The sequence below is a fragment of the Bos grunniens genome, chromosome 22 (assembly GCF_055505025.1).
Source record: "Bos grunniens cultivar Pamir isolate PY7600 chromosome 22, Bosgru_T2T1.0, whole genome shotgun sequence".
In the NCBI taxonomy this organism is placed as follows: domain Eukaryota; kingdom Metazoa; phylum Chordata; class Mammalia; order Artiodactyla; family Bovidae; genus Bos; species Bos grunniens.
Genome location: NC_141186.1, coordinates 44,084,107 through 44,110,031, shown reverse-complemented (window position 1 = coordinate 44,110,031; position 25,925 = coordinate 44,084,107). Strand labels below are relative to the sequence as shown.

General features: G+C 41.7%; 1 protein-coding gene and 1 pseudogene across 26 annotated transcripts in view; one reads left to right on the top strand and one right to left on the bottom strand.

The window, feature by feature from the left end:
• Positions 1-25,925, bottom strand: part of DNAH12 (dynein axonemal heavy chain 12) — a 191,553-nt gene that overhangs the window by 96,634 nt on the left and 68,994 nt on the right. For 25 of the 26 annotated variants that reach the window (XR_015151493.1, XR_015151494.1, XR_015151495.1 and 22 more), the window contains 9 exons: positions 25,556-25,712; positions 25,148-25,320; positions 20,990-21,142; positions 20,286-20,525; positions 19,703-19,948; positions 19,259-19,378; positions 12,719-12,828; positions 8,792-8,975; positions 8,517-8,657 (listed from right to left, as the gene is read on the bottom strand). Coding sequence is in view for 21 of the 26 variants with exons in the window: in XM_086367336.1 (XP_086223462.1) it covers positions 8,517-8,657; positions 8,792-8,975; positions 12,719-12,828; positions 19,259-19,378; positions 19,703-19,948; positions 20,286-20,525; positions 20,990-21,142; positions 25,148-25,320; positions 25,556-25,712 (1,524 nt within the window). In the remaining 5 variants the exon portion in view is untranslated. Of the gene's footprint in view, positions 1-8,516; positions 8,658-8,791; positions 8,976-12,718; positions 12,829-19,258; positions 19,379-19,702; positions 19,949-20,285; positions 20,526-20,989; positions 21,143-25,147; positions 25,321-25,555; positions 25,713-25,925 lie in introns of those variants that run through there. The other variant, XM_086367359.1, reaches the window with a different exon arrangement.
• LOC147348356 (tyrosine-protein kinase CSK pseudogene) lies at positions 1,703-3,280 on the top strand (annotated as a pseudogene).

Sequence of the window (25,925 nt, the reverse complement as noted above, 5' to 3'; positions counted from 1 at the left end):
GCCTCTTGATGAAAGTGAAAGTGGAGAGTGAAAAAGTTGGCTTAAAGCTCAACATTCAGAAAACAAAGATCATGGCATCCGGTCCCACCACTTCATGGGAAATAGATGGGGAAACAGTGTCAGACTTTATTTTTCTGGGCTCCAAAATCACTGCAGATGGTGACTGCAACCATGAAATTAAAAGACGCTTACTCCTTGGAAGGAAAGTTATGACCAACCTAGATAGCATATTCAAAAGCAGAGACATTACTTTGCCAACAAAGGTCCGTCTAGTCAAGGCTATGGTTTTTCCTGTGGTCATGTATGGATGTGAGAGTTGGACTGTGAAGAAGGTTGAGCGCCGAAGAATTGATGCTTTTGAACTGTGGTGTTGGAGAAGACTCTTGAGAGTCCCTTGGACTGCAAGGAGATCCAACCAGTCCATTCTGAAGGAGATCAGCCCTGGGATTTCTTTGGAAGGAATGATGCTAAAGCTGAAACTCCAGTACTTTGGGCACCTCATGCAAAGAGTTGACTCGTTGGAAAAGACTCTGATGTTGGGAGGGATTGGGGGCAGGAGGAGAAGGGGACGACAGAGGATGAGATGGCTGGATGGCATCACTGACTCGATGGACATGAGTCTGAGTGAACTCCGGGAGTTGGTGATGGACAGGGAGGCCTGGCGTGCTGCGATTCATGGGGTCACAAAGAGTCAGACAAGACTGAGCGACTGATCTGATCTGATCTGATCTGATAGCTTCCCTAGTGGCTCAGATAGTAAAGCGTCTGTCTGCAATGCAGGAGACCTGGGTTTGATCCCTGGGTTGGGAAGATTCCCCTGAAGAAGGAAATGGCAGCCCACTCCAGTATTCTTGCCTGGAAAATCCCATGGACCGCGGAGCCTGGTAGGCTACCGTCTATGGGGTCGCAAAGAGTCGGACACAACTGAGCGACTTCACTTCACTTCTGGGTCTCTTTTAATCTAAAACATTCCTCTTTAATCAAATATGTAAAAAACTGAATTTATCAACTGTGTCTTTTCTGCCAAATAACTATCTTATTCATTATTATTAAAGCTATTCTCTCAGTCTCTTTGGCTTCCATGTTTGTAATTGTCATTAACTTTTAATAATGTCTCCCATCTATACAGCTCTCTCACTCGTTGACTCCTACTAAATTTGCTCTTTATTTTCAGAGATTTTCATTCCCCTGTTGTTTTCACTTCTTTCATTAGGTAGCTTCTGTTCTATGGTCAGCATTTCTAGCATTCTCCTGTCAATATATTTAAAGTCTTTCTGTATTTCCAGTCTAGCAACTTGAACTACACCTACATCTAAAGTGCTTAGATTGGTAGAGAAAATCTCACAGAGGCAGATGTCAGCACTAAACTTAGAATTCATGGTCTTAAGTCTATCGGGTTCTCCATAACACCCAGATATGCTTCTTCGTTTTCCTAGGCAGCTCTCTTTTCCATTTTCCTTGATGGCTAATTTAAATCTTCCCCTTTCTCCAGTGTACAAAGAACCACGGTCTACCGCTTCACAAAGAAAAAAATAAATCGTCCAAAGGATTTGTCAAATCTTCCAAGACGTCGGCAATTCAGGTTGCCGCGGTGTCAGGGCCACACTCGGGCTTCCTGTCTACCCCATCCCAGCCAGCCTATGGCGGCTGGGCCCCTTGGCCCTCATCCAGATGCTGGGGGCAGCCCTGGGCTGCCAGAGCGATGTCCCCAAGTCGAACCACTGTGGTTTGCGGCCCAGCTACATTGTTTACTAACCCGAACTCCCTCCCAACCCCCGTCCCCACCCCCGCACCTCTCTTCCCTCCTCCACCGGGGCACAGAGCCATCCCCCTGCCTCTGACTGGCTGTCTCTCCTCCCCTTTCTTTCGCACACAGACTTCTTTGTACCGCAGCCCCCAGGACCCCTGCGCCCCTCCCCACACTATGGACTGTTCCACAGGCCACTGATGCTGCCTGCAATGAGGGGGCCGGGACGGCAGCGCTCTTATGGTACCAAGTGACAGGTCCACCTTCCTGTGACTGGGGGAACGCCAGATGTAATGAGAAGATGTCAGCAACTCAGGTTGCCTGGCCCTCCCATACAGACTATATTGCCAAGTACAACTTTCACCGCGCTACCAAGAAAGACCCTCCCTTAGGCAAAGAAGACGTGCTCAGCAAGTGGCTGTCACCAAGGACCCCAATTGGTACAAAGCCAAGAATAAGGCGAGCCACAAGGGCATCGCCCCAGACAACCACGTCCCGAAGCTGGAGGGCGTGAAGGCAGAGGCATGGAACTCAGCTTCACGGCCTGGTTCCACGGCCAGACCGTGCGGAGCAGGCAGAGGAGCCACTGTGCCCACCAGACAGGCCTGTCCTGGTGCGGGAGACCACCGGCTAGCCCCAGGCACGCCACCGCATCCTGGACCAAGCCAGCAAACTCAGCACCCACGAGGACCTCAGGCAGCTGGAGGAGCACTGCACCTCAGATCAGAGGGACAGGCCAGACGTCAAGGAGGCGCTAAACAGGAAGGGTCTGAAACTGGTGCAGACCACTGGGAACCGAGAGTTTGGAGGCGTGATGCTGGGCAACTACCGAGGGAACGAACAAGGTCGCCGTTAAGAATGACGCTCCTGTCCGGGCCTTCCGGGCTGAAGCCTGGGTCCTGACGCAACTTCAGCATACACCTGGTGCAGCTCCTGCGCCTGACCGGAGAGGAGGAAGGCGGGTCTACATCGTCGCCGAGAACACGGCTGAGGGGTCCTGGGGGACTACCTGTGAGGGCTCGGTCGGTACTGGGAGGAGACTATCTCCTCGAGTTCTTCCTAGACGTCAGCGAGGCCGTGGGACACCTGGAGGTGCTGGTGTCCGAGGGACCACGTGGCCCAGGTCAGCGGCTCCGGCCTCACCGAGGCGGCCTCCAGCACCCAGGACACCCGCAAGCTGCCGATCCAGAGGGAGGCCCCCGAGGCCCTGACAGAGACGAAGTTCTCCACCGAGTCGGACGTGTGGCGTTTCGAGATCCTTCTCTGGGAAAAATCTACTCTTCCGGCCGAGTGTCTTACCCAAGAATCCATCCCTGAAGGACGTGGCCCCGCGGCTGGAAAGCACTACCAGACTGACAGACGCCCCCGACGGCCGCCCGCCAGTCCATACGAGGCCATGATGCACTGCGGGCACCCGGACGCCCTCGCACGGCCGTCCTTACCGCATTTCCGAGAGCAGCGGGAGCGCATCAAACCCACGAGCTGCACCTGGGACTGCCGGCGTCTGCTGGGGCCCAGACCTGTGGGGGCTGAACCCAGATAGACCGCACAGCCAGCGCCCCCACTCGCTGGGCCCAAACCCGAGCTGAACCCAGCAGCAGGCCAGTGGGCCTCTTGCCTCTGGCCCCCGGAGACTCCGCCGAGGCCCCGCACCTTCTTTCAGGGACCCACTGGTGGGGCTTTGGGAGCCAGGCCCCGGGGCCAAGAAGGGAGGAGGCTGAGGCGCAGTGGGCAGACGCCCTAGCCCTACCGTGGTCAGGCTCCCCCTGGCCTCCCATCTCTCGCCTTCTTACCGTTTTATTCCTTTCTTTTCTTTTGAGATTTTTTTCCCCCGTGTTTTTATTATTTTTCAAGATAAGGAGAAAGAAAGTACCCAGCAAATGGGTGTTTTACGAAAAGTATGAGCCTTATTTTTCCTCCTCTGCCTATGAGGGTTGGGGAGACTAGGCCCCTGTTTACGGATCCATCACCCGAGCCTCATTCCTTGCCCCACGTTCTGTGTCCAGGTCGCCTCTATAGCACCATGTCTGCCCTTGACCAGGTGCACTGTTGGCGTGCTCCACATGCAAACGGTTCGTTAGGGGCTTGGAGTCCCTGCCACCCACCCACTGCCTTGAGATGGAATCCTAATAAATCACTCCATGAGGACATCGAGAAAAAAATAATTTGCCTTCAAAATTTCCACTATTAAAGCCACACATTCACCTTTCCTGCTCCCCTCTCATCTGATATGAAACAATCCTTCCACCAGGCTCTGAGTCCTTCAGTTTAGTTCAGTCACTCAGTCGAGTCTGACTTTGCAACCTCATGGACTGCAGCACACCAGGCCTCCCTGTCCATCACCAACTCTTGGAGTTTATGCAAACTCATGTCCATTGAGTAGGTGATGCCATCAAACCATCTCATCCTCTGTTGTCCCCTTCTCCTGCTCTGCCTTCAATCTTTCCCAGCATCAGGATCTTTTCGAATGAGTCAGCTCTTCACATCAGGTGGCCAAAGTATTGGAGTTTCAGCTTCAACATCAGTCCTTCTGATGAACACCCAGGACTGATCTCCTTTAGGATGGACTGGTTGAATCTCCTTGCAGTCCAAGAGACTCTCAAGAGTCTTCTCCAACACCACAATTCAAAAGCATCAATTCTTCAGCACTTAGCTTTCTTTATAGTCCAACTCTCACATCCATACATGACCACTGGAAAAACCATAGCCTTGACTAGTCGGACCTTTGTTGGCAAAGTAATGTCTCTGCTTTTTAATATACCGTCTAGGTTGGTCATAACTTTCCTTCCAAGGAGTAAGCGTCTTTTAATTTCATGGCTGCAGTCACCATCTGCAGTGATTCTGGAGCCCAAAAAATAAAGTCAGCCACTGTTTCCACTGTTTATCCATCTATTTGCCATGAAGTGATGAGACTGGATGCTATGATCTTAGTTTTCTGAATGTTAAGCTTTAAGTAAACTTTTTCACTCTCCTCTTTCACTTTTATCAAGAGGCTTTTTAGTTCCTCTTCACTTCCTGCCATAAGGGTGGTGTTATTTGCATATCTGAGGTTATTGATATTTCTGCCAGCAATCTTGATTCCAGCTTGTGCTTTCTCCAGTCCAGCGTTTCTCATGATGTACTCTGCATACAAGTTAAATAAGCAAGGTGACAATATACAGCCTTGACATACTCCTTTTCTGAATTGGAACCGGTCTGTTGCTCCATGTCTAGTTCTAACTGTTGCTTCCTGACCTGTATACAATTTCTCAAGAGGCAAGTCAGGTGGTCTGCTATTCCCATCTCTTGAAGAATTTTCCACAGTTGATTGTGATCCACACAGTCAAAGGCTTTGGCATAGTCAATAAAGCAGAAATAGATGCTCTTCTGGAACTCTCTTGCTTTTTCCATGATCCAGCGGATGTTGGCAATTTGATCTCTGGTTCCTCTGCCTTTTCTAAAACCAGCTTGAACATCTGGAAGTTCACGGTTCACATATTGCTGAAGCCTGGCTTGGAGAATTTTGAGCATTACTTTACTAGTGTGTGAGATGAGTGCAATTGTGTGGTAGTTTGAGCATTCTTTGGCATTGCCTTTCTTTGGGATTGGAATGAAAACTGACCTTTTCCAGTCCTGTGGCCACTGCTGACTTTTCCAAATTTGCTGGCATAGTGAGTGCAGCACTTTCACAGCATCATCTTTCAGGATTTGAAAGAGCTCAACTGGAATTCCATCACCTCCACTAGCTGTGTTCGTAGTGATGCTTTCTAAGGCCCACTTGACTTCACACTCCAGGATGTCTGGCTCTAGGTGAGTGATCACACCATCGTGATTATCTGGGTTGTGAAGATCTTTTTTGTACAGTTCTTCTGTGTTTTCTTGCCACCTCTTCTTAATATCTTCTGCTTCTGTTAGGTCCATACCGTTTCTGTCCTTTATTAAGCCCATTTTTGCATGAAATGTTCCCTTGGTATCTCTAATTTTCTTGAAGAGATCTCTAGTCTTTCCCATTCTGTTGTTTTCCTCTATTTCTTTGTACTGATCTCTGAGGAAGGCTTTCTTATCTCTCCTTGCTATTCTTTGCAACTCTGCATTCAAATGGGTATATCTTTCCTTTTCTCCTTTGCTTTTTGCTTCTCTTCTTTTCACAGCTATTTGTAAGGCCTCCTCAGACAGCCATTTTACTTTTTTGCATTTCTTTTTCTTGGGGATGGTCTTGATCCCTGACTCCTGTACAATGTCATGAACCTCAGTCCATAGTTCATCAAGCACTCTGTCTATCAGATCTAGTCCCTTAAATCTATTTCTCACTTCCACTGTATAATCATAAGGGATTTGATTTAGGTCATACCTGAATGGTGTAGTAGTTTTCCCTACTTTCTTCAATTTAAGTCTGAATTTGGCAATAAGGAGTTCACGATCTGAGCCACAGTCAGCTCCCAGTCTTATTTTTGCTGACTGTATAGAGCTTCTCCATCTTTGACTGCAAAGAATATAATCAATCTGATTTCGATGTTGACCATCTGGTGATGTCCATGTGTAGAATCTCTTGTGTTGTTGGAAGAGTGTGTTTTCTATGACCAGTGCATTCTCTTGGCAAAACTCTATTAACCTTTGCCCTGCTTCATTCTGTACTCGAAAGCCAAATTTGCCTGTTACTCCAGGTATTTCTTGACTTCCTACTTTTGCATTCCATTCTCCCATAATGAAAAGGACATCTTTTTTGGGTGTTAGTTCCAAAAGGTCTTGCAGGTCTTCATAGAACCATTCAACTTCAGCTTCTTCAGCATTACTGGTTGGGGCATAGACTTGGATTACTGTGATACTGAATGGTTTGCCTTGGAAACGAACAGAGATCATTCTGTCGTTTTTGAGATTGCATCCAAGTACTGCGTTTCAGACTGTTTTGTTAACTATGATGGCTAGTCCATTTCTTCTAAGAGATTCTTGCCCACAGTAGTAGAAATAACGGTCATCTGAGTTAAATTCACCCATTTAGTTCGCTGATTCCTAAAATGTCGACGTTCACTCTTGCCATCTCCTGTTTGACCACTTCCCATTTGTCTTGACTCACGGACCTAACATTCCAGGTTCCTATGCAATATTGCTCTTTACAGCATTGGACTTTACTTCCATCACCAGTCACATCCACAACTGGGTGTTGTTTTTGCTTTGGCACTGTCTCTTCATTCTTCCTGGAGTTATTTCTCCACTGATCTCCAGTAGCATGTTGGGCACCTACTGACCTGGGGAGTTCATCTTTCAGTGTCCTATCTTTTTCCCTTTTCATTCTGTTCATGCAGTTCTCAAGGCAAGAATACTGCAGTGGTTTACCATTCCCTTCTCCAGTGGACCACATTTTGTCAGAACTCTCCACCATGACCCGTCCATCTTGGGTGGCCCTACATGGCATGGCTTAGTTTCACTGAGTTAGACAAGTGTGATCAGATTGGCTAGTTGTCTGTGATTATGTTTTCAGTCTGTCTGCCCTCTGACACCCTCTCTCAGTGCCTACCGTCTTACTGGGGTTTCTCTTACCTTGGACTCAACTAAACTGATTAACCCTCTCTTCTGAATCATCACTATTTCTTGTCTTTTTGCTTTCCCCCTTAGTCCAATCAATATGACTGAATAATAAACAAATGACTAACCACCTATAATAAAGTACTGGAGTATATGTTTGAATGTTAATTAAACTAGTTTGCTTACTTAGTAGTATAATTATTTCATTTAGATATAAAAATAAATTGTGGTATATTGATATACAGATATTAAAAGAATAATAAAGAAAATGGAACTACAATATTAATATCATAGATTGTTGTATTGACCAAAAGAAAGAAAATATTATATAGTGTGATTCTATTTACATGAAGTTCAAGAACTGGCAAAACTAGGTTATCACAGCACAAGTTAGAATAACGATTGTGCCTTTGGGAAGATGTACAGATTGCATAGGGACTTAAGTGAACCTTGTAGGGAGCAATAAATTTAAGATATTTTTATTTATATTATGGTCATCTGGGTGTAGGCGTATGTAAAAAAAATCATAGATTCTAAACTTTGGTATTGATTTTACACATTATATATGTTATCTCTCAGTTAAAATAAATATAAGACTTCCATTTTCTTATTTTTTTTAAATCTCACAAGTTCTAAGGTTATGTACCACATATAAACACTGAGGCAGTCTATGTTTTCAAAAAAGAAGGGTTTTTGTTTTCTTCTAAAATATTAAACTGACTCGATGGATGTGAGTCTGAGTGAACTCCGGGAGTTAGTGATGGACAGGGAGGCCTGGTGTGCTGCGATTCATGGGGTTGCAAAGAGTTGGACACGACTGAGCGACTGAACTGAACTGAACTGAAAACATTAAAGTTCTATAAGAAGCCTTAAGACTATAGTCACATAACTTATTATCACCCATTACATTACCATGCCTTCCTGCTAATGTAGTAGTTTTAATATACTTGTATTCTAATTAAAAAAAAAAACTAAGCAAAGAATTTACCACAGCATAGTTTTCATTGAAAAGATAACTTATAAACTTTTTCAATTTGCTGCATCCTTCATTTTAAAATTTTGGGATTTAGTTGTTGGACATATAACATGCTTAACCATGTCTGTATCTGCTTTGTTTTTTCTAATTGTGGTAAAAAAAAAAAAACACACATAAATTTACCATGTTAACCATTTTAGGTTTACCGCTCAGTAGCCTGACATGACTTAACAGCAGCGTTAAGTATACTCACACTGTGCATCTGTTTCACTTTTAATCGTGATGGCTTACCTTTTTATTATCGTCCAGTACTGTGTTCATGCTCTCTATCCACAAAGTGTCAATGGGACCATCAAATACAACCCATTTCCGGTCAGGTGTTTCTGATAAGGCAAATTCTCTAAAAGTGTTAGCCACAATACCATCAGTCCACTGAGGAGGAAAAAAAGGAAGAGTTGGAAAGCTTCCCTTAAAAAACTATAAAGTGATAACATAAAAATATTTCAAATTTCTTGGCTTAATGTGCATTGTCAGTAAGAGTAGAGAATGTTTCTACTGTGGATTACCTCATGGGACACTGGGTCAAATTGTCCAAAAAGTTGGCCCATAGTAATGGATTTGGGGTTTACAGTCCTATAAATGACTTTTTCTTCCTCTCCACAGCCACGTTCATTCATAAGAGTTAGAGTATCAGCCAGCATATGCAGAACTTTTGTTTTACCAGCAAAAGGCTCTCCTACTAACATAAAACTATGAAGGAAAAGAAGTCATTATATCAAAAATAATGGTAAGTTAAATTATTTACCTATATATTTGTATATAAATTTTCACCCTATAATTACTACATATAATTTTTGAAATTATATTACTTTGGCTTAGATATAAGGTGGTTACATTTAACTGATCTCTAAGTCAAGTTCTCAATATTAATACCTTTATCTACAAAAGAGAATAAAAATTTTCCAAATGAAAATGGAAACAACTGCATACTTAAGAAAAAAAATTTAATGACTTGAGGTTTCCTAAGCAGGGAGATGGAGAGGATTCACTTTTCCTCATTTTCACTTGCTACAGTGCTCTTTGCCAAATACCTCTGAATCTCCCCTCTGCTGGCACATAGTAGGCTTCCTTGCCTACTTTTAGGCAAGTAGTCCTACTTTTAGGTAAGTAGTCCTACTTTTAGGACTACTAGGTGACTAAGGTGTAATAAATGGAAATGATGAGTGTTACTTGGTAGAGGAGAGATAATTGCCCATAAGGGACCCTGCAGAGCTCTCTCTTTTCCCTCTAGCAATCTGTGACCCACAATGTTGAGACAGTGGCTGCTCCAACATCCTGGGAACTGAATAATTATGATAAGCAGAACCTCCCTGTTAAATTATACTGAAAACAATATGATAAAGAAATACACCTTTGTTCTCAAGTCACTAAGATTTGGGTACAGATTGTTTCTCTGTAGTCCATCCTTACTGATAGAAACTGGTACCTAGAAGGGAGAAAGGTATTCTTGCATGATAAAAAAAAAGAGAGAGAGACTAAAATAAGGGGCACTGGCTTAGAGGCTAAGTTGTGGGTGGCAAATTAACTGTTAACAGAGGCTAACGACTGGGAATTAATGCTATGCTGTGGAAAATTCTGAAAGAGATAGGAATACCAGACCACCTGACCTGCCTCTTGAGAAACCTGTATGCAGGTCAGGAAGCAACAGTTAGAACTGGACATGGAACAACAGACTGGTTCCAAATAGGAAAGGAGTACATCAAGGCTGTATATTGTCACCCTGCTTATTTAACTTGTATGCAGACCACATCATGAGAAACGCTGGACTGGAGGAAGCACAAGCTGGAAATCAAGATTGCTGGCAGAAATATCAATAACCTCAGATATGCAGATGAAACCACCCTTATGGCAGAAAGTGAAGAAGAACTAATGAGCTTCTTGATGAAAGTAAAAGAGGAGAGTGAAAAAGTTGGCTTAAAGCTCAACATTCAGAAAACTAAGATCATGGCATCCAGTCCCATCACTTCATGGCAAATAGATGGGGAAACAGTAGAAACAGTGGTTGAACTTTATTTTTTGGGCTCCAGAATCACAGCAGATGGTGACTACAGCCATGAAATTAAAAAACACTTACTCCTTGGAAGGAAAGTTATGACCAACCTAGACAGCATATTCAAAAACAGAGACATTACTTTGTCAACAAAGGTCTGTCTAGTCAAGGCTATAGTTTTTCCAGTAGTCATGTATGGATGTGAGAGTTGGACTATAAAGAACGCTGAGCACCGAAGAATTGATGCTTTTGAACTGTGGTGTTGGAGATGACTCTTGAGAGTCCCTTGGACTTCAGGGAGATCCAACCAGTCCATCCTAAAAGAGATCAGTCCTGGGTGTTCATTGGAAGGACTGATGTTGAAGTTGAAACTCCAATACTTTGGCCACCTGATGCAAAGAGCTGACTCATTTGAAAAGACCCTGATGCTGGGAAAGATTGAGGGCAGGAAGAGAAGGGGACGACAGAGGATGAGATGGTTGGATGGCATCACTGACTCAATGGACATGAAGTTGCGTAAACTCTGGGAGTTGGTGATGGACAGGGAGGCCTGGCGTGCTGCAGTTCATGGGGTCACAAAGAGTCGGACACGACTGAGCAACTGAACTGAACTGAATGATCAAACATTTGGTAAATTTATCCCCTGAGATAATCTGGGAGATAGATAAATAAATCTGTTGAAATTGTGGTTTTAGGGAGGAAAGATAGTAAACAGAAAATTATTAGTATATATTGGCAGCTGAGGGATGCATTTAACAAGGAACTACAAAAGGAAATGAGCTCAGGAAAATATGGCCAGTTTGCAAGCTGGTATGAAAGTAGAGAAAAGCTGAGAAAAGAGACTTGAGAGACTGAATGAGGTGATTTATTCTCATCTGCAACTAGTAAGAGGTAAGTTGAGAAAATCTTTGAACAACAAAGATCAACTTAGCCTAGTATCAAAGACCAAATCAAGAGCAGGGCCATTGTATCACTTCCTTATAAGATATGAAAGGTTAATATGGTTCCCAGCAATCATTTCTGGATGGTGAAATAATTTAGGGAAAACAGATTAAGGATGTGGGCCCACCAACTAAGTCAGATAGGTTCGAGGATACTACAAGGACGTTTAGAAAGGTATGACTTAATAAGGACCACTCTGGTGGCTCCTGGCACACCTGAAATCAAATGGAAAAAAAAGCTTATTAAATTTCTGAGAGAGTTGACGGACAAAGAAACCATGAGTCTAGACTAAAAAACAATTTGAATGTTTAAGGTGTAAAAAAGACTCTTAGTTACCGAATGCATGAGGGTTGACTGTACTAATTCCCTCTATTTTTACATATGTGAAAATTTATATAATACAAAGAGCTTTTAAAAAAAAATCTGCCTTTAAAAAATCATGACCTTTGAGACCTTTGATCTTTGACCTTTCTATAGGTAGAGGGCTGGCTGAAAACATTTTTCACCTCTCAAGGAAATTTTCTCTATTATCCACCTCACATGTGACCCGGGAAGAAAATGGAGATGGGAGACCCCTCACAAGGTTGAACCAAAGTCCACAGAGGACAGGTTCCCAGAAAACCCCTCTTGGGGAGCAAAGCCAAACAGAACTATACCCAGGTTTTATGGGGATCTCAGTTTATACAATTGGTAGGAGAGGCTGTCTCAGGAGGGAAAAAAAAAAATTATATATATATATATATTGTAATTATGGATACAAAATGGCCAGAGCCACTTAGTGATACCCTTTACAGTAAATTATGTATAAAATGATTCTGATTCCCTGGAAGGGCCTTCAGTACAAACCACTGAAGTACTTTCACAGTCAGTCTATCTCTGGAATTAGGGTCCAACATGCCTTGCTGAATTTCAGAACCGCTACTGCCAAGTATTGGCTTTGTCTGTTCAGTTTCTGAATGTGAGTATTTGCTGTGGTAATCATGTTCTGGTAAACCCACTATTATAATACTGGATGTGTGCAGGGCAGAGAACTTGTTTTTCTATTTTTAGATCTCTGGAGCAAGAGGAACAGCTTCCAAATCTGATACAGAGACTATCACACATCATCTAGAGATTCTAGACTTTGAGTCTGGTTCATTGATTGGAACTTTCAGGTTGCCTCCCTGGGAAAGTAAAAGTGTATTTAATATTCATGAAGTAGAACAAATAACATATTTGATGATCAAAGGGGAAAATTGTGGAGGGTCATTAGTGCTACATCACTGACTGAATAAGCACTCCTTTCCAATCTTTTTAAGACATGTGGCATGAGAGAGAAATACAGCGTTGTTTTTAAGTTACTGGAATGGAGACTGGCTGGGGTAGAGTGGGGGTAGAGGGTTGCTCCCTACTGCACCTAGCAAGATTTGCTGACTCTTTTGGTTTACAAATTTTAGTTGTTTTAATAGTTTAACTTAAAAAATAACAGCTAACCATGGCATCTAACTATCTATAATCTTACCCGTGTCTAACGATCATCATCTCATATGTCTGAATCATTTTTTCAAGAAAAAATTTAACAGGCTGAAGATTATGTACTTTGCAGGCTTCATGAGCACATTCCAAAAATTCCTAAAAGAAAAGAAAAATGGAATGCATTTCTACAAAATGCTATTATAAGTCATATCATTCATGTCTTATAAATATAGATTTTTCATTTAGAAATAATAAAACTGTATCTTCTTATATTTGTAAACTATTTCTTAAACCTTTTTTTTTTTACTTAAGAAAAGAAAAAGTAGAATTAAAATACTTTAAAAAATTAGTGTTTCCCATTATAAGTTATCAATGATCATGGCATCATAGCACTGGGTGTATGCTTCATGAAAACAACTTGTCTTATTAATTTTTCCAGAATTTCACTTTTGATTAGGATATAGAAGGACATGCCAAACAATCCTTCACACTATGGTAAATAGAAACACACAGAGGTTACAAAAATTATAAAAACTGTAAACACACAGGAGCATTTTAGATACACGTAAGTCTAAAGGAACTAAATTTCAGAAATGGCAAACCATTCCAATATTCCTGCCTAGAAAATTCCACTGACAGAGAAGCCTGGTGGGCTACAGTCCAAGGGGTTGCAAAGAGTTGGCCACAACTGAGCAGCTGAGCACTGAGCACAAGTCTAAAAGAACTAAATTTCAGAAAGGGATGAGCCTTTCACACAGACCAGCTGCTAGTTTTACTTCTAGAAGCAAGTACAGACAGGTAGGCATTGGTCTGACCTGCTATACTGCAGAGGGAGTTTGCTGAAGTAAGGGGAAATTGACAGATATTTTAATGACCATGTAGGCTCCTGCGACATATAAATCTGGAGGAGCTTCAAATATAAAGCTGGTTTTTCCACTGCCTATGCTTTTGCTGAGTGTGAACTGACACAAGAAATCAAGGACTTAGCTACAAACCCCCCACAGAAAGAGATTTTCTTAGTCTTCTTCGGATGTTTTTATCCCAAAATGCTGCTAGAGGAAGGATCCTATCATAGACTAGGACAATTCTCACTCTAAAGACATTTGAAATCAGAGATAGACTAATGATCAATACTTGTGCAACAAGACTCTGGCTCAGGTCAACTCTTGGTTGAAAAGATCAGCAGCTCAACCTAGCCATCTTACAAAGGAAAAAAACATGGTTTTCCTACAGGAAAATACTACCAGTTCACCCTCTTACTTTCTACTCAATTTTCAACAGTCATAAGAAAAAATAGCTGTTGATCAGTAGGGGGAAAAAACATAGTAAATAAAATAACTCACAGATGACTCAGGTGTCATAATTAGCCGACAAAAAAATAAAATGACTTTTATAAATGTATAAAAGAACATAGACAATATTACAAAAATAGATGAAAAGATGAAGAATTTAAGCAAAGAAATGAGATCTTTTAATAAAGTCAAACTGGATAAAATAAAGCTGAAAAAAATAAAATTGATAAAATTAATGGTCCATTGGAGAGGCTTATTGGTAGACTGAACAAAGGCAAAGAAAGGATCATGAATCTTAAAGACAAGTCAATAAAAGTATCCAAACTAAAGCACAGATAATAAAAGCAATGAAAAAACAGAAATAGATCATAAGAGACATGTGAGACAATATAAAATAGTCAAAAATATTAATTCATGTAACTAGAGCCCCAGGGGAGAGAAAATTGGGTAGAAGAAATACTTTAAAAGACAATACGAATTTTCTGGAGAAAGAACGTAATATGCAGGTAGCAGAAGTGCAGCAAATACCAAGCAGGATAAGTACAAAATGAACAAGATTTGGCACAGAGTCAAGAACGGAAACAAAGAAAACATTTAAAACAACCAAAGGAGAAAGAACACAGTACATTCAGCAGACACAAATAAGAAAAAATAGTGGACGTCTAACCATAGCAATTCCCCTGGGACCTGGACCAACCCTAGACCTGAGCAGAGTCCGCTCCCAAAGCAGGACTGGAGTGGGATTGAGGCTGCTCAGGAGGACGTGCCAGCAAATGAGCCCCGCTTCCATCAGAACTTGGCCAGGGGTGCCCTCTGAATGAAACCACCACCGCAGGATGCAGGTGGGGCCTTTTCACCTAAGCCGAGCCTCAAGCCGCCAAAGGACGTGGAGAGGCGTGCCTGGAAGAGCTCTGAGAGGCGTAGGGCTCCAGGGCTCCAGGGGGGCTCTGGTCCCTGATTACAGCCAGCTTGCTTACAGTCGCCCCACCAACTGACACTCAGGACCCTCAGCATAACACTTTTGCAGGGCTTGGGGTTTGACTGAGGTGGTCGGGAGGAGGCGAAGGGGTAGAGGAAGAGGGTCAGAGGTAAAGAGACACAAGCCCTTGGGCACCTTCCACTCTCCTTGAAAACCCAGGAAGGATGGCCCAGTGAACAAGTGGGGCATGAGGAAGTACTGCCGCCTTGTGGACATTTTCTGAAACTGCAATGAGAAGACATGGCCGCAGAGTACTTCAGGTTCACAGGATTGGGGATGCAGATACCTCCCCCACCAAGAAAGGTCCTAATGAGGCACCTAATGAAAACCTAACTCAAAACAGAGCTGACCCTCCACGTGCATATTTCAACAGCCACATTCTCTTTGTCACAGAGAAAAATCACCTGAATGAAAATGCTCAGGATCTCTAAGGAGGAGAAAGACCTCAAGACAAGGACACACAGGCATCCTCTGGCAGCAATCATTACAAAATCAACACTTCGAAAAAGGCTCCCCGGGTCTGGGGAGTGGAGTTGGGAAAGAATAGGGAACTCTCCAATGCTGAGGTGGGACTGTAAACTGGCAACAGTCACTCTGGAGAACAGTGTGGATGTTTATTTAAGAAAAGAAAAACGGAGCTACCACAAGATCGTGTATCTCTTCCCGGAAGGATACCCAGCGAAAAACATCCTTGCAAAAGTCACAGGCACTGTAATGGTCGTGTCTGCATTATTTACAATAGCCAAGGCAGAGAAACGACCCAAGTGTCTGAGGACAGATGAACAGAGAAAGAAAGCATGCCACCCATACTCAGTGGACAGTCACTCAGCCCAGAAACACAATGAAAATTGTGCTGTTTTAAGCAACTCAATGGACCAGAAGAGGCTCACACCAAGTCCAGTGAGGCAGACAGAACACAAGTATGACTGATTTCACTTACAGGTGATATCTAAAACATGATCGAAACCCATTAGTGTCCCACACAAAAATCAGGCTCACGGGCTTACACATGAAACATACCATTGCCAAGGCATAGATGGGGAGGTTGGCAGGGGGAAGCAGGGAGCAGGATCAATGAGGAGGCCCCAAACTACTGGAAATGCACATAAAAATATATCACAGCCGAAGACCCACAGAAGGGCCCAGGAAATTTAACTCAACACTCTGCAATACCATCATGGGATGAGAATCTGAAAATTATAGGTACAGGCCTATGTAGAAGTGAATCAAGGAGGTGAAGAACTCAAAGAGAACGATGCATGTCAACTCTACTGCAACAGACCATCCAAACAAACAAAACAGTCATAAGAGCAAAAAATGTCTATTCTATTCTCCTGGACCTGAGTCACCCAGGCTGGTTTCTTAGACCTGAGTAGACTCGGCTCCCAAAGCAGGAGTGGTGTGAGTTTGAGGCTGCTCAGGAGGTCATGCCAGCAAATGATCCCCACTTCTACCAAAAGTGCCGGGTCCCTCTGAATAAAACCACTGCTTCGGCATGCAGGTGGGCCCTTTTCAGGTAAGCCAAGACTCATGCCTCCAAAGGACAGTGGAGCAGCATGCCAGGAAGATCTCTCAGAACCTTGGCCCTCCAGAGCTCCTCGTGGTGTGGTCCCAGGTAAAGCCAGTTTGCTTAGAGTCACCCTACCTACTGACCCTAATACTCTTGGCAAAATGCTTTTTCAGGGCTTGGGCTTTGGCTGAGAGGGGTGGGAGGAGGCGAATAGGTAAGGAAGAGGGGCAGAGGTAAAGAGACACAAGCCCTTGAGTCTTTGTTCTCCCCCCCCCCCCCGCCCCCGCTCCGTTCTCATTTACCATCAGGAACATGACTTTGTCTAAAAGGCTCAGTCTATTTTCCAGATTGGGAATGGGGAAGTACTCCCATCTTGTGGCCGTTTCTCATAACAGCAACTTGACTCCCTGTTGCTATCATAGTTAACATCCACAAGATTTGCATTGCTGCAAAGAAATAATACCTGCCCCTGAAGAAATGTCCTCACAAAGATCATGGAAAAAGAATTTTTGAATGGGCTGGCTTTCAAGAAGAAAATTCAAGAGGTATATTTTATTTATACTGTTGTTATGAAAAAAGCCAATGAAAAGCCAATTATTAGACAATTGCAAATTAAAATCTGCAACGAGTTATCAACTGACTCCAGTTAGAATGGCCATCAGAAAGTTTCCAAACAGCAAATGCTGGAGAGGGCACGGAGAATATGCAACCTTTGTACACTGCTGGAAGGAATGCAAATTGGTAGTGCTGTGAAGTACAGTATTTTGGTTCCTTCAAGAAGGAAAAACAAAGGTATCATTTGATCTGGCAATCCCAATTCTGGGAGAATACCCTGAGAAAACCATAGTTCAAAAAGGTACACACACCCCAAAACTCACTGCAACATTATGTAGAATAACCAAGACACCAAAGCATCTTAAATGTCTACCAAACTCTGAATGGATAAAGATGTGATCCATATATTTAACGGAATATTATTTGGCCTTAAAAAAGAATGAAATCATGTCATTGCCCCAAGATGGAAGGATATAGAGATGGTCACACTAGGTGAAGGAGAATGGCAAATATCAGACAGAGAATGGCAAATATCATGTGATATCTCTTTTATGTGGATCCTTCAAAAAAAATGCATGATAGAAATGAACTTCTTTGCAAAATAACAACAGAGTCACAGACTTGGAAAGTAGACTTGTGGTTTCAAGGGGCAAGTGAGAGAGACACGTGGAGGTGAGGGATCATTTAGGATTTGTGATTAACTTTAGACACTACTTTATATAAAATAGATGAGCAAGAGGGACCAACTAATATGTAGACAGGGATCTCTCCTCAATATTCTGTAATAAAGTATATGGGAAGTGACTCTGAAAAAGAACGGATATACGTATCCATATATAACTGAATCACTTAGCTGTACATATGCATGCTAAGTTTCTTCAGTTGCGTCAGACTCCTTGCGACCCTATGGACTGTGGTCTGCCAGGCTCCTCTGTCCATGGGATTCTCCAGGCAAGAATACTGGAGTGGGTTGGCATTTCCTTCTCCAGGGGACCTTCCAGACCCAGGAATCGAACCTGCATCTCCTGTGTCTCCTGCACTGGCAGGGGGGTTCTTTGCCACTAGCAGCAAGTGGAAAGCCCTAGCTGTAGACCTGAACCTAACACAACAGTGTAAATCAACTATACTCCAGTATAAAATTAAATTACGGAAGAAAAAAGTCTGAGTCAGTCTTGTTTGTGTTAAGCCTCTATTTCTGTGTTGACCCCAAAAGATTTGGAGCTACATCTTCTCATGGACTCCCTCTTTCAAACTCCGTTTCTTCCTCTCACCATCTTCTTCAGCTTTTGTCCCCTTACCTTACCCTGTCAAAATAGAAACCCCCAAATCAGTTACCCCAGTAGGATGCCATGCCCTTCTCCAGGGAAATTTTAGTACTTTATGTTATATGATACCAGGGTTAACAAGCACCATTGCTTTCCTCAGTGGTGCTCCAATCAGGTGCAAAGTTAGCCCCCACTTTTGCCCAACCAGGCTTTTATCCTCTCCGGGAGGTAACTGATGGGAACAGAGGGAACACTGGAGTGCATGCCCCCTTCTCACTGGGGGACCTAGAAACCTACAAGGAGAAATCTGGCAGTTTCTCAGAGAACCCTGAAAAACTAAGAGACACATTTATCGGGTTGAGATTGACATTCTGTTAATCGCTCAGTCGTGTCCAATTCTTCACAAACCCATGGACTGTAACCCTACAGGTTCCTCTGTCCATAGAATTCTCCAGACAAGAATACTGGAGTGGGGAGCCATTCCCTTCTCCAGGGAATCTTCCTGACCCAGGGATCGAACCCGGGTCTCTTGCATTGCAGGCAGATTCTTTACAATCTGAGCTACCAGGGAAGTATATTTAGTAGTAAATATTATAAATCACAAGATAAGAATACAGAAAATAAAATGTGTTTCTTTTATAGGTAACATTATCTTTGACCTGAAACTTGTTAATCCTGGTATCATAATAAAGTACTAAAATTTCCCTGGATAAGGGCATGGCATCCTACTCTAGTACTGTTGCCTGGGAAATCCCATAGACAGAGGAGCATGGCACGCTATAGTCCATGGGGTTGCAAAGAGTCAGACACGACCGAACAACTGAGCACACACACTAAAATTTACTCTTCCTTATTAATCAGAGCAGCCAAAATAGAGGTTTATATTCCTAATAGAATAATTCACTCATTTAATAAAACTCGAAAAACTACTGAGTCACCAGATGAATTTATTTGAGGAACAAGTCACTCTCAGAGGTTTACTTACATGATAGTCAGCTTCAGGAAGTTTAACACCAGGAAATAAGTCACTAGTTATTCCATTAAATAAGGGTATATCATGTGATAAAAACTTTGGTTCATTTACATCTTTAATTGATCGAAGAAGCTAAAAATCAATCAAAAAGTGCAATACAGATTAATTGCCAGTATTGGCCCTCCTCTTGCCCCCACCTCACCAAAGTCAAAGTTTGTTTTATATTTCATGGAATCCCTATACTTAAAAGCCAATACTACACTTATCAAACAGAAAGATCCTTGGATTCCTACAAATTATAATGAAAACCAGAACCTCAAAACTGTCATTTCAACCCCACATAAAAAGGCTCAAAGCTACAACTCTTATCTGCCTATCTATAGTTCACAATCAACCTTGCTAAAAAAAAATTATCTTTTAATGGAAACTTTCACAACATATATATTTAATACTTACAAGGATATCTTCATTTTCATTTGGAAATTTTAGTTTTAGGTTTCCAGCAGCTATTAAAACGGCTTTTACTGCTCGCATTCCATAGTCATAATGAAACTGTGATGAGAGCTGCTCTGAGCAGAGCCTATAGGTCATTACTATCTTCACAGACAGAGGTTTTGCATTCAGAAATCCGTAGGAGTAGAGGGAGATTTCTGCTATGAGGGCATAGTTTGGAACCATCATAGCCACTGTTCTGAAAAGCACCTGAAGCATAAAACAAGTGAAACATTTTATTTACATAAAGGAAACAGGTTTTAAAGCTGAGCATAAGCACCCAAAGACAATGGGCTGATATTCAAGTTTACTCCCCAGCGCAGCACCTTTTCACTAACTCTTTAATTTGTTCAGAAGCATTTTAGCAGTTTTATGTACTCTAATATTCCAATATTTTTTTTAGACATTAAAAAAAGTCTTTACAGGTTTACCTTACAGCAAATGGAAAAGGTAAAAGGGAGATTACAAATACATGTGAGAAAAGTGTACCATTTTGAGTAGATTATGCTGATTACCAAATTTACACTCTTTAAAAAATATATATTACCTTAAGATTATCCGGTAATTCAGAACGTCCTGCATAGCCAGGGTTCATGGTAATAGCTACGAAACAGTTTGGATTGAGCTTAAGTTCTGTCCCTTCAAAAGTAAACACTTCCAGCTTCTGTTGAATGGCTCTCTGAATGCAAAGGATCTGTTGAGCTACCACTGACAGCACTTCCAACTCAATTCGATTAAATTCATCAAAGCAAGCCCAAGCACCAGAAGAAGCCAATCCTTTAAAAAACTAAGGACAAGAAAAACGATGATTTTCGTAGGAAAGGGCATCTTTTGTTAAAACAAATATTTAACCTTTTAAGTCAAAATTGAAGTGTGTGTGTTAGTTGCTCAGTTATGTCCGACTCTTTGCGAGTCGACTATACTGTCCATGGAGTACTCCGGGCAAGAACACAGGACAGCGTTGCCATTTCCATCCCCAGGGGATCTTCCAGACCCAGGGATCGAACTCTAGTCTCCCACATTTCAGGAAGATTCTTTACCGTGTGAGAAACCTGCGAACCTTTTAAGTCAAAATTGTAAGTTAAGCTCAATAAAAACCCCAAAGGGATAAAAACAATGGCTTTACCCATTAAAAAAAAAGAGCTCAAATAATGCATAAACCACAATCAGTGTTTTAAATATGAATTTGCTTCAGCTTATCCAGTTAGCCCTAACTATAAACTACTTGTAATATTTAATATGTAACTTTACCTTTCCCATTGCTAGATAATCGAGCCCATCTGAGCAGTTGAATACCACGCACTGTACAGCAAGAGCTTTAGCCAAGTCCTTGGTGGTTTCCGTTTTTCCTGTGCCTGCTGGCCCTTCTGGAGCACCTCCAAGGTTTAAATAGAAGGCACCTATCTGAAAAGAAGAATAAATGTGAAAAGAAATCCATGCTTAACTGAAAACAAACAAAAACTCTATAATAGGACAATTGCTTATATTAATAAAATGGACTCAGTCTTATTTGTAGCTTCAGAGACAGTAATGCAATTACATACATCATTGATTTTTAGAACTCATTTCTGTAGCTGCAACAAGAAAAAGTGGTTTAAAGGATCTAAAAAAAGTTAAAATGTATGAAAATCTCCTTATCGTCTAATACTTCATATGTATTCCATTTGCCTTTTTAAAAACAAAGAGAATCCAGCCTTGAAGTGTTAACATTTGACCAGAAATGTTTAATTAAAAGTGGTTATGGAGGGCTTCCCTGGTGGCTCAATGGTAAAGAATCTGCCTGCTAATGCAGGAGGCACAGGGGTGATTCCTGATCTGGCAAAATTCCGCATGCTTCAGAGCAAGTAAGCCCATGCACCACAACTACAGCCTGTGTTCTAGAGCTCAGGAGCCTCAGCTTCTGAAGCCTGAGCGCCCTCGAGCCTCTGCTCTGCAACAAGAGAAGCCAACGCCAGTGGGAAGCTCGTGCACCGCAACTAGAGAGTAGCCCCTGCTTGCCACAACTAGAGAAAAAGCCTGTGCAGCACACCAAAAATAAAGAAATAAACATTAAAAATAACATGTCACTTAAAAAAAAAAAGTGCTTACAGAAATGTTTGTAGAGACCAGTTATGACAATCTTGATAGCTAGCTGCAAAGAGAGAACACACCAAAAACTGAGGGTAATACATGGAGGCCCGTTAGTGGGAAAATAAAGAAATGCCCTACTATATACTTTCGTCCATGATTCACCCTGGCTGTCGCATTCCACTCTTGGTATGTTCTTCATTTTCTCCATCCCCATAGCACCGCTCTGTATTCTCTTACCAGTAGTATCACCTTCATTGTGAAACCAGTTACCAGTTATTCACTGATGCATGGCAAACTGCTACCTGTCTTTGCCTACTGGACTCCACTTTTATTGTTTTTATATAAGCTGGCGTATCCTCCAAGCGTAGCCTGGGCACTGGGGTGGTTGCCCAAGTTGTCTTTTACAGATTTGGAGTCTTCTGTGTCAAATCAAGCTTGAGCTGATTAAGAGGGTTAAGACCACCGATCCTCCATCTGCACAGGGGCAAGTGTCAGCTCAGTGACCTTTTGATGTCAGAGGCCAAAAACTCCACCCTCAAAGCAAGCTAACTCCACTCCTTTCTGAGCTTTGCTGAGAAGCTGCTGCTAAGTCGCTTCAGTCGGGTCCAACTCTGTGCGACCCCATAGACGGCAGCCCACCAGGCTCCCCCGTCCCTGGGATTCTCCAGGCAAGAACACTGGAGTGGGCTGCCATTTCCTTCTCCAATGCATGAAAGTGAAAAGTGAAAGTGAAGTCGCTCAGTCATGTCCAACTCTGTGCGACCCCATAGACGGCAGCCTACCAGGCTCCTCCGTCCATGGGATTTTCCAGGCAAGAGTACTGGAGTGGGGTGCCATTGCCTTCTGAGAAGAAGCAAATGTAAAAAAAGCCTGTGGCCTGGCTGCATGAGAGCAGAGTGACAACAGCCTCCCCATGCTTCCCATACTTCAGCTTTATCCCATGAATACCCTGAGCCCTTCGCCTTCAAGGAGGCAGCTCTAACTTGTTTTCCTGTCTCCTTGCTTGGCTGCTCTGTGAATAAACACTCTCTGCTGCAAACCTCAGCATTTCAGCGTTTGGCTTGCTGTGATGAGTTAGGCAAATGAACGTAGTTCAATAACACTTATATTACAGTTAACTAAGTACATTTTCCCCCTCTCAATTAGTTTTTAAGTTCCTTAAGAGTAACATCAGCAGTATCTGAATTCTTTCTGAGTCTGCACAGAGACTATAACAATGGCTGGAAATTTTTAGAAGCATACAAGTTACAGTCAACTCTAACTATGAAGTTTGTTTCATGAAAAACTCTATGAGAGTTTGTGAAACTTAACTGCTTTTAGATAAAATAGGATTAAAGGGCCAAGACTGTACATATAGCAGGCCAGGGAGTATACAGGAACTTAATAGAGAGTTCTCAATAGAAGGAATAGACCTTCTATTTAATTTTTCTGTGAACCTAAAACTGCTCTAAGAAACTAAAAATTTTTTAAACATTTTTAAAAATAATGAATAAACCTATGAAAACCTTAAATAGTTTCACCTTTAATAAAATCAAATAACAGAGACAGCTTATTAAATACATGCAATATCGATGATACTTTACCCATCATAAATTTGTAGTAAATGCTATACTGTTAATGTCCATTAATGTGACTATTAGAAACCTCAGTCTCTCCTTTCTTTATAAAAATTTTCAAAAAATGCTTATAAATGTGTTCTCTTTATTATGGATATTAACTACAGTAGGAGATTTTTCCAGTGTTTAGTGTTTTATACAAGTATTTAATGTGATTTTGACTTTATACCTCAAAGTTGCTAGGGTCCACCTTACAAATATTCACAGCTCACTTCAGTGAGCTCTGAGATAGCACACAGCAGCTTGAGATTCATTTACTCAACAAATCCTAGGGAGTAACTTATTTACTTGTCTATCACTAGAGTAGAGGATAAGACAGACACGGTCTGGCCTTCAGGTAGCTTCTTGAGAATGAGGATTTGGTGAAATATTTTATCATAGATGCACTACAATCTTACTCAGATTCTCTTACTGGTCATTGCTTCCATCCTTCCGATTGCTGTGGGTGTCATCTACAAATAGCTCACAACTGTCCCGTCTCCTGAGATTTGCCCTCAGTCAGGAGCTCCCTCATTCACAAACATCTGAATGCTTATTCACACCCCTAGCCTCAGGAGGGACCCATAGCCAGTGACAATGAAGGGACAGAAAAGTTAGACCTCTTTGCCTTAAAGTGAAGTACGTCTGTGATGCTATTCATGCTCCAAAGCTCCCCGTGAGATCAGGTTAGGCCGTACATCCACAGAAACCACATCCTTGCTTAGCTTCCCCCTCTGCTTTCTCCATTTTCTTACAGGCTTTTACTGAGAACATTCCCTAGACAATCATTTGCCCAATAATCCCTGTTTTATCTCTGCTTACAGACAACTCAAAGACACTTTAACTTACTTAGTACAAGTGGATTGTTTTTGTTTTTTTTTAATGGAAGGATAATTGCTTTATAATATTTTGTTGGTTTCTGCCATACACCAACATGAATCAGCCATAGGTTTACATATATCCCTTCCCTCCTGAACCTCTCTCACACCTCCCATCCCATCCTGCCCCTCTAGGTTGTTTCTTGCCAGATTTAGCAAATAAAAATACAGGATGCCCAGTTATATTTGAAAATCAGATAAACAATGGATAATTGTTAGTATAAGTATGTCCATGTAATAATTAGGACATACTTCTACTAACAAATTTTTCACTGTTGATTTGAAATTCAAATTAACCTGAAAGTCTTGTATTTTATCTGACAACACTATTCCTAGGTGTGTTTTGTTTGTTTGTTTTGTAGTCATGGCTTTATCTTCCATAGCTTCCCACCAAGGGCAGCCCTCAGCATCACCTGCTTACACTTCAGCTCTCCCTCTCCCATTCAACAACACTAACTTGGAGTTCTAAGGCTCAAATGTACTTCCTTCATCTCGTCATCTCTCCCAGAACTCCACTATAAAAACTGATGTCATTTTCTGAAGCTCTGGCTTTTTCTTTAAATCTCCAGTACCTTACTTTTTCTAATTATCCCCAAAGGGAGTGGCTCATGATTTTCAAACATTAGAATTCAAACACACTCATATTCTACTAAAGCACTCAGAAGTAAATATTCATTATTATAACTTCACATAAAGGGAATTTGGGATTAGAAAAGGAAGCTATCCTTCCTTTGACTATAGCTATAGTCAACTATACAGATAAGAGAATGAAATGAGGATAGCCATGTTAAATTTGGACAAGAAAATATGACACCAAATCAAATAGTAATCTTTAATGTGTAAATTAAAATAACTTAAACACATACCAATGTTCTGTAACATCTGTCAGTTAGAGGAGTAATGACAAGTCGAGGTGAGTTACCAAGATATTCATAAGCATATTTTACATTGCAATTAATGATACGAACTCGAGCGTTGTCATATTCCCAATAATAACGAAGCTGAGCAAGCCACTGGAAATCTGTATCATGTGAGACACCTGGAAGGAATAAAGTAAAACAAGACACATAATCCTGAAATGGAAATAATTTGAAAACTAGATATTTTATCATTGTTTACAAAAGTATTAACATTAAAATAATTCACATTTTCTAATTTATAGAAAAGATCATATAAAATAAATTCTGCTGAGACAGAAAAAGACATATAGTACAAGTTCTTGTTTCTAGAAACTATCAATATTTTATCTTCAATATGAAAAAGAAGTCACATACCCATATCAATCATGTCCATGACCACATCTCTAGCATGGACATCGATAGTAACCAAAGCCCCCAGAGTAATCCTGGTCTGCTTTGATAGTTTTCCTCTTACCAGCTCCACAATATCATTTAGTTGATTCTGAAGTTCCTTATAGTACTTCTTTAATCCCTACAAAATAAAAAAGCAATTAAATTAACATTAGCCAAATTGTGCATTTTATACATTCACTCTTTAACAAAATGATTCTGAACTTCACAATGTAGTTCAGTATAAAAATGAATTCTAGAACAGAATAACTTTTGTCTATGCATAATAAAAATTAAGAACAAATTTTTAAATAATTTTGCGATTTTCATGCTATATGTAGAAAGTGGGGGAAGA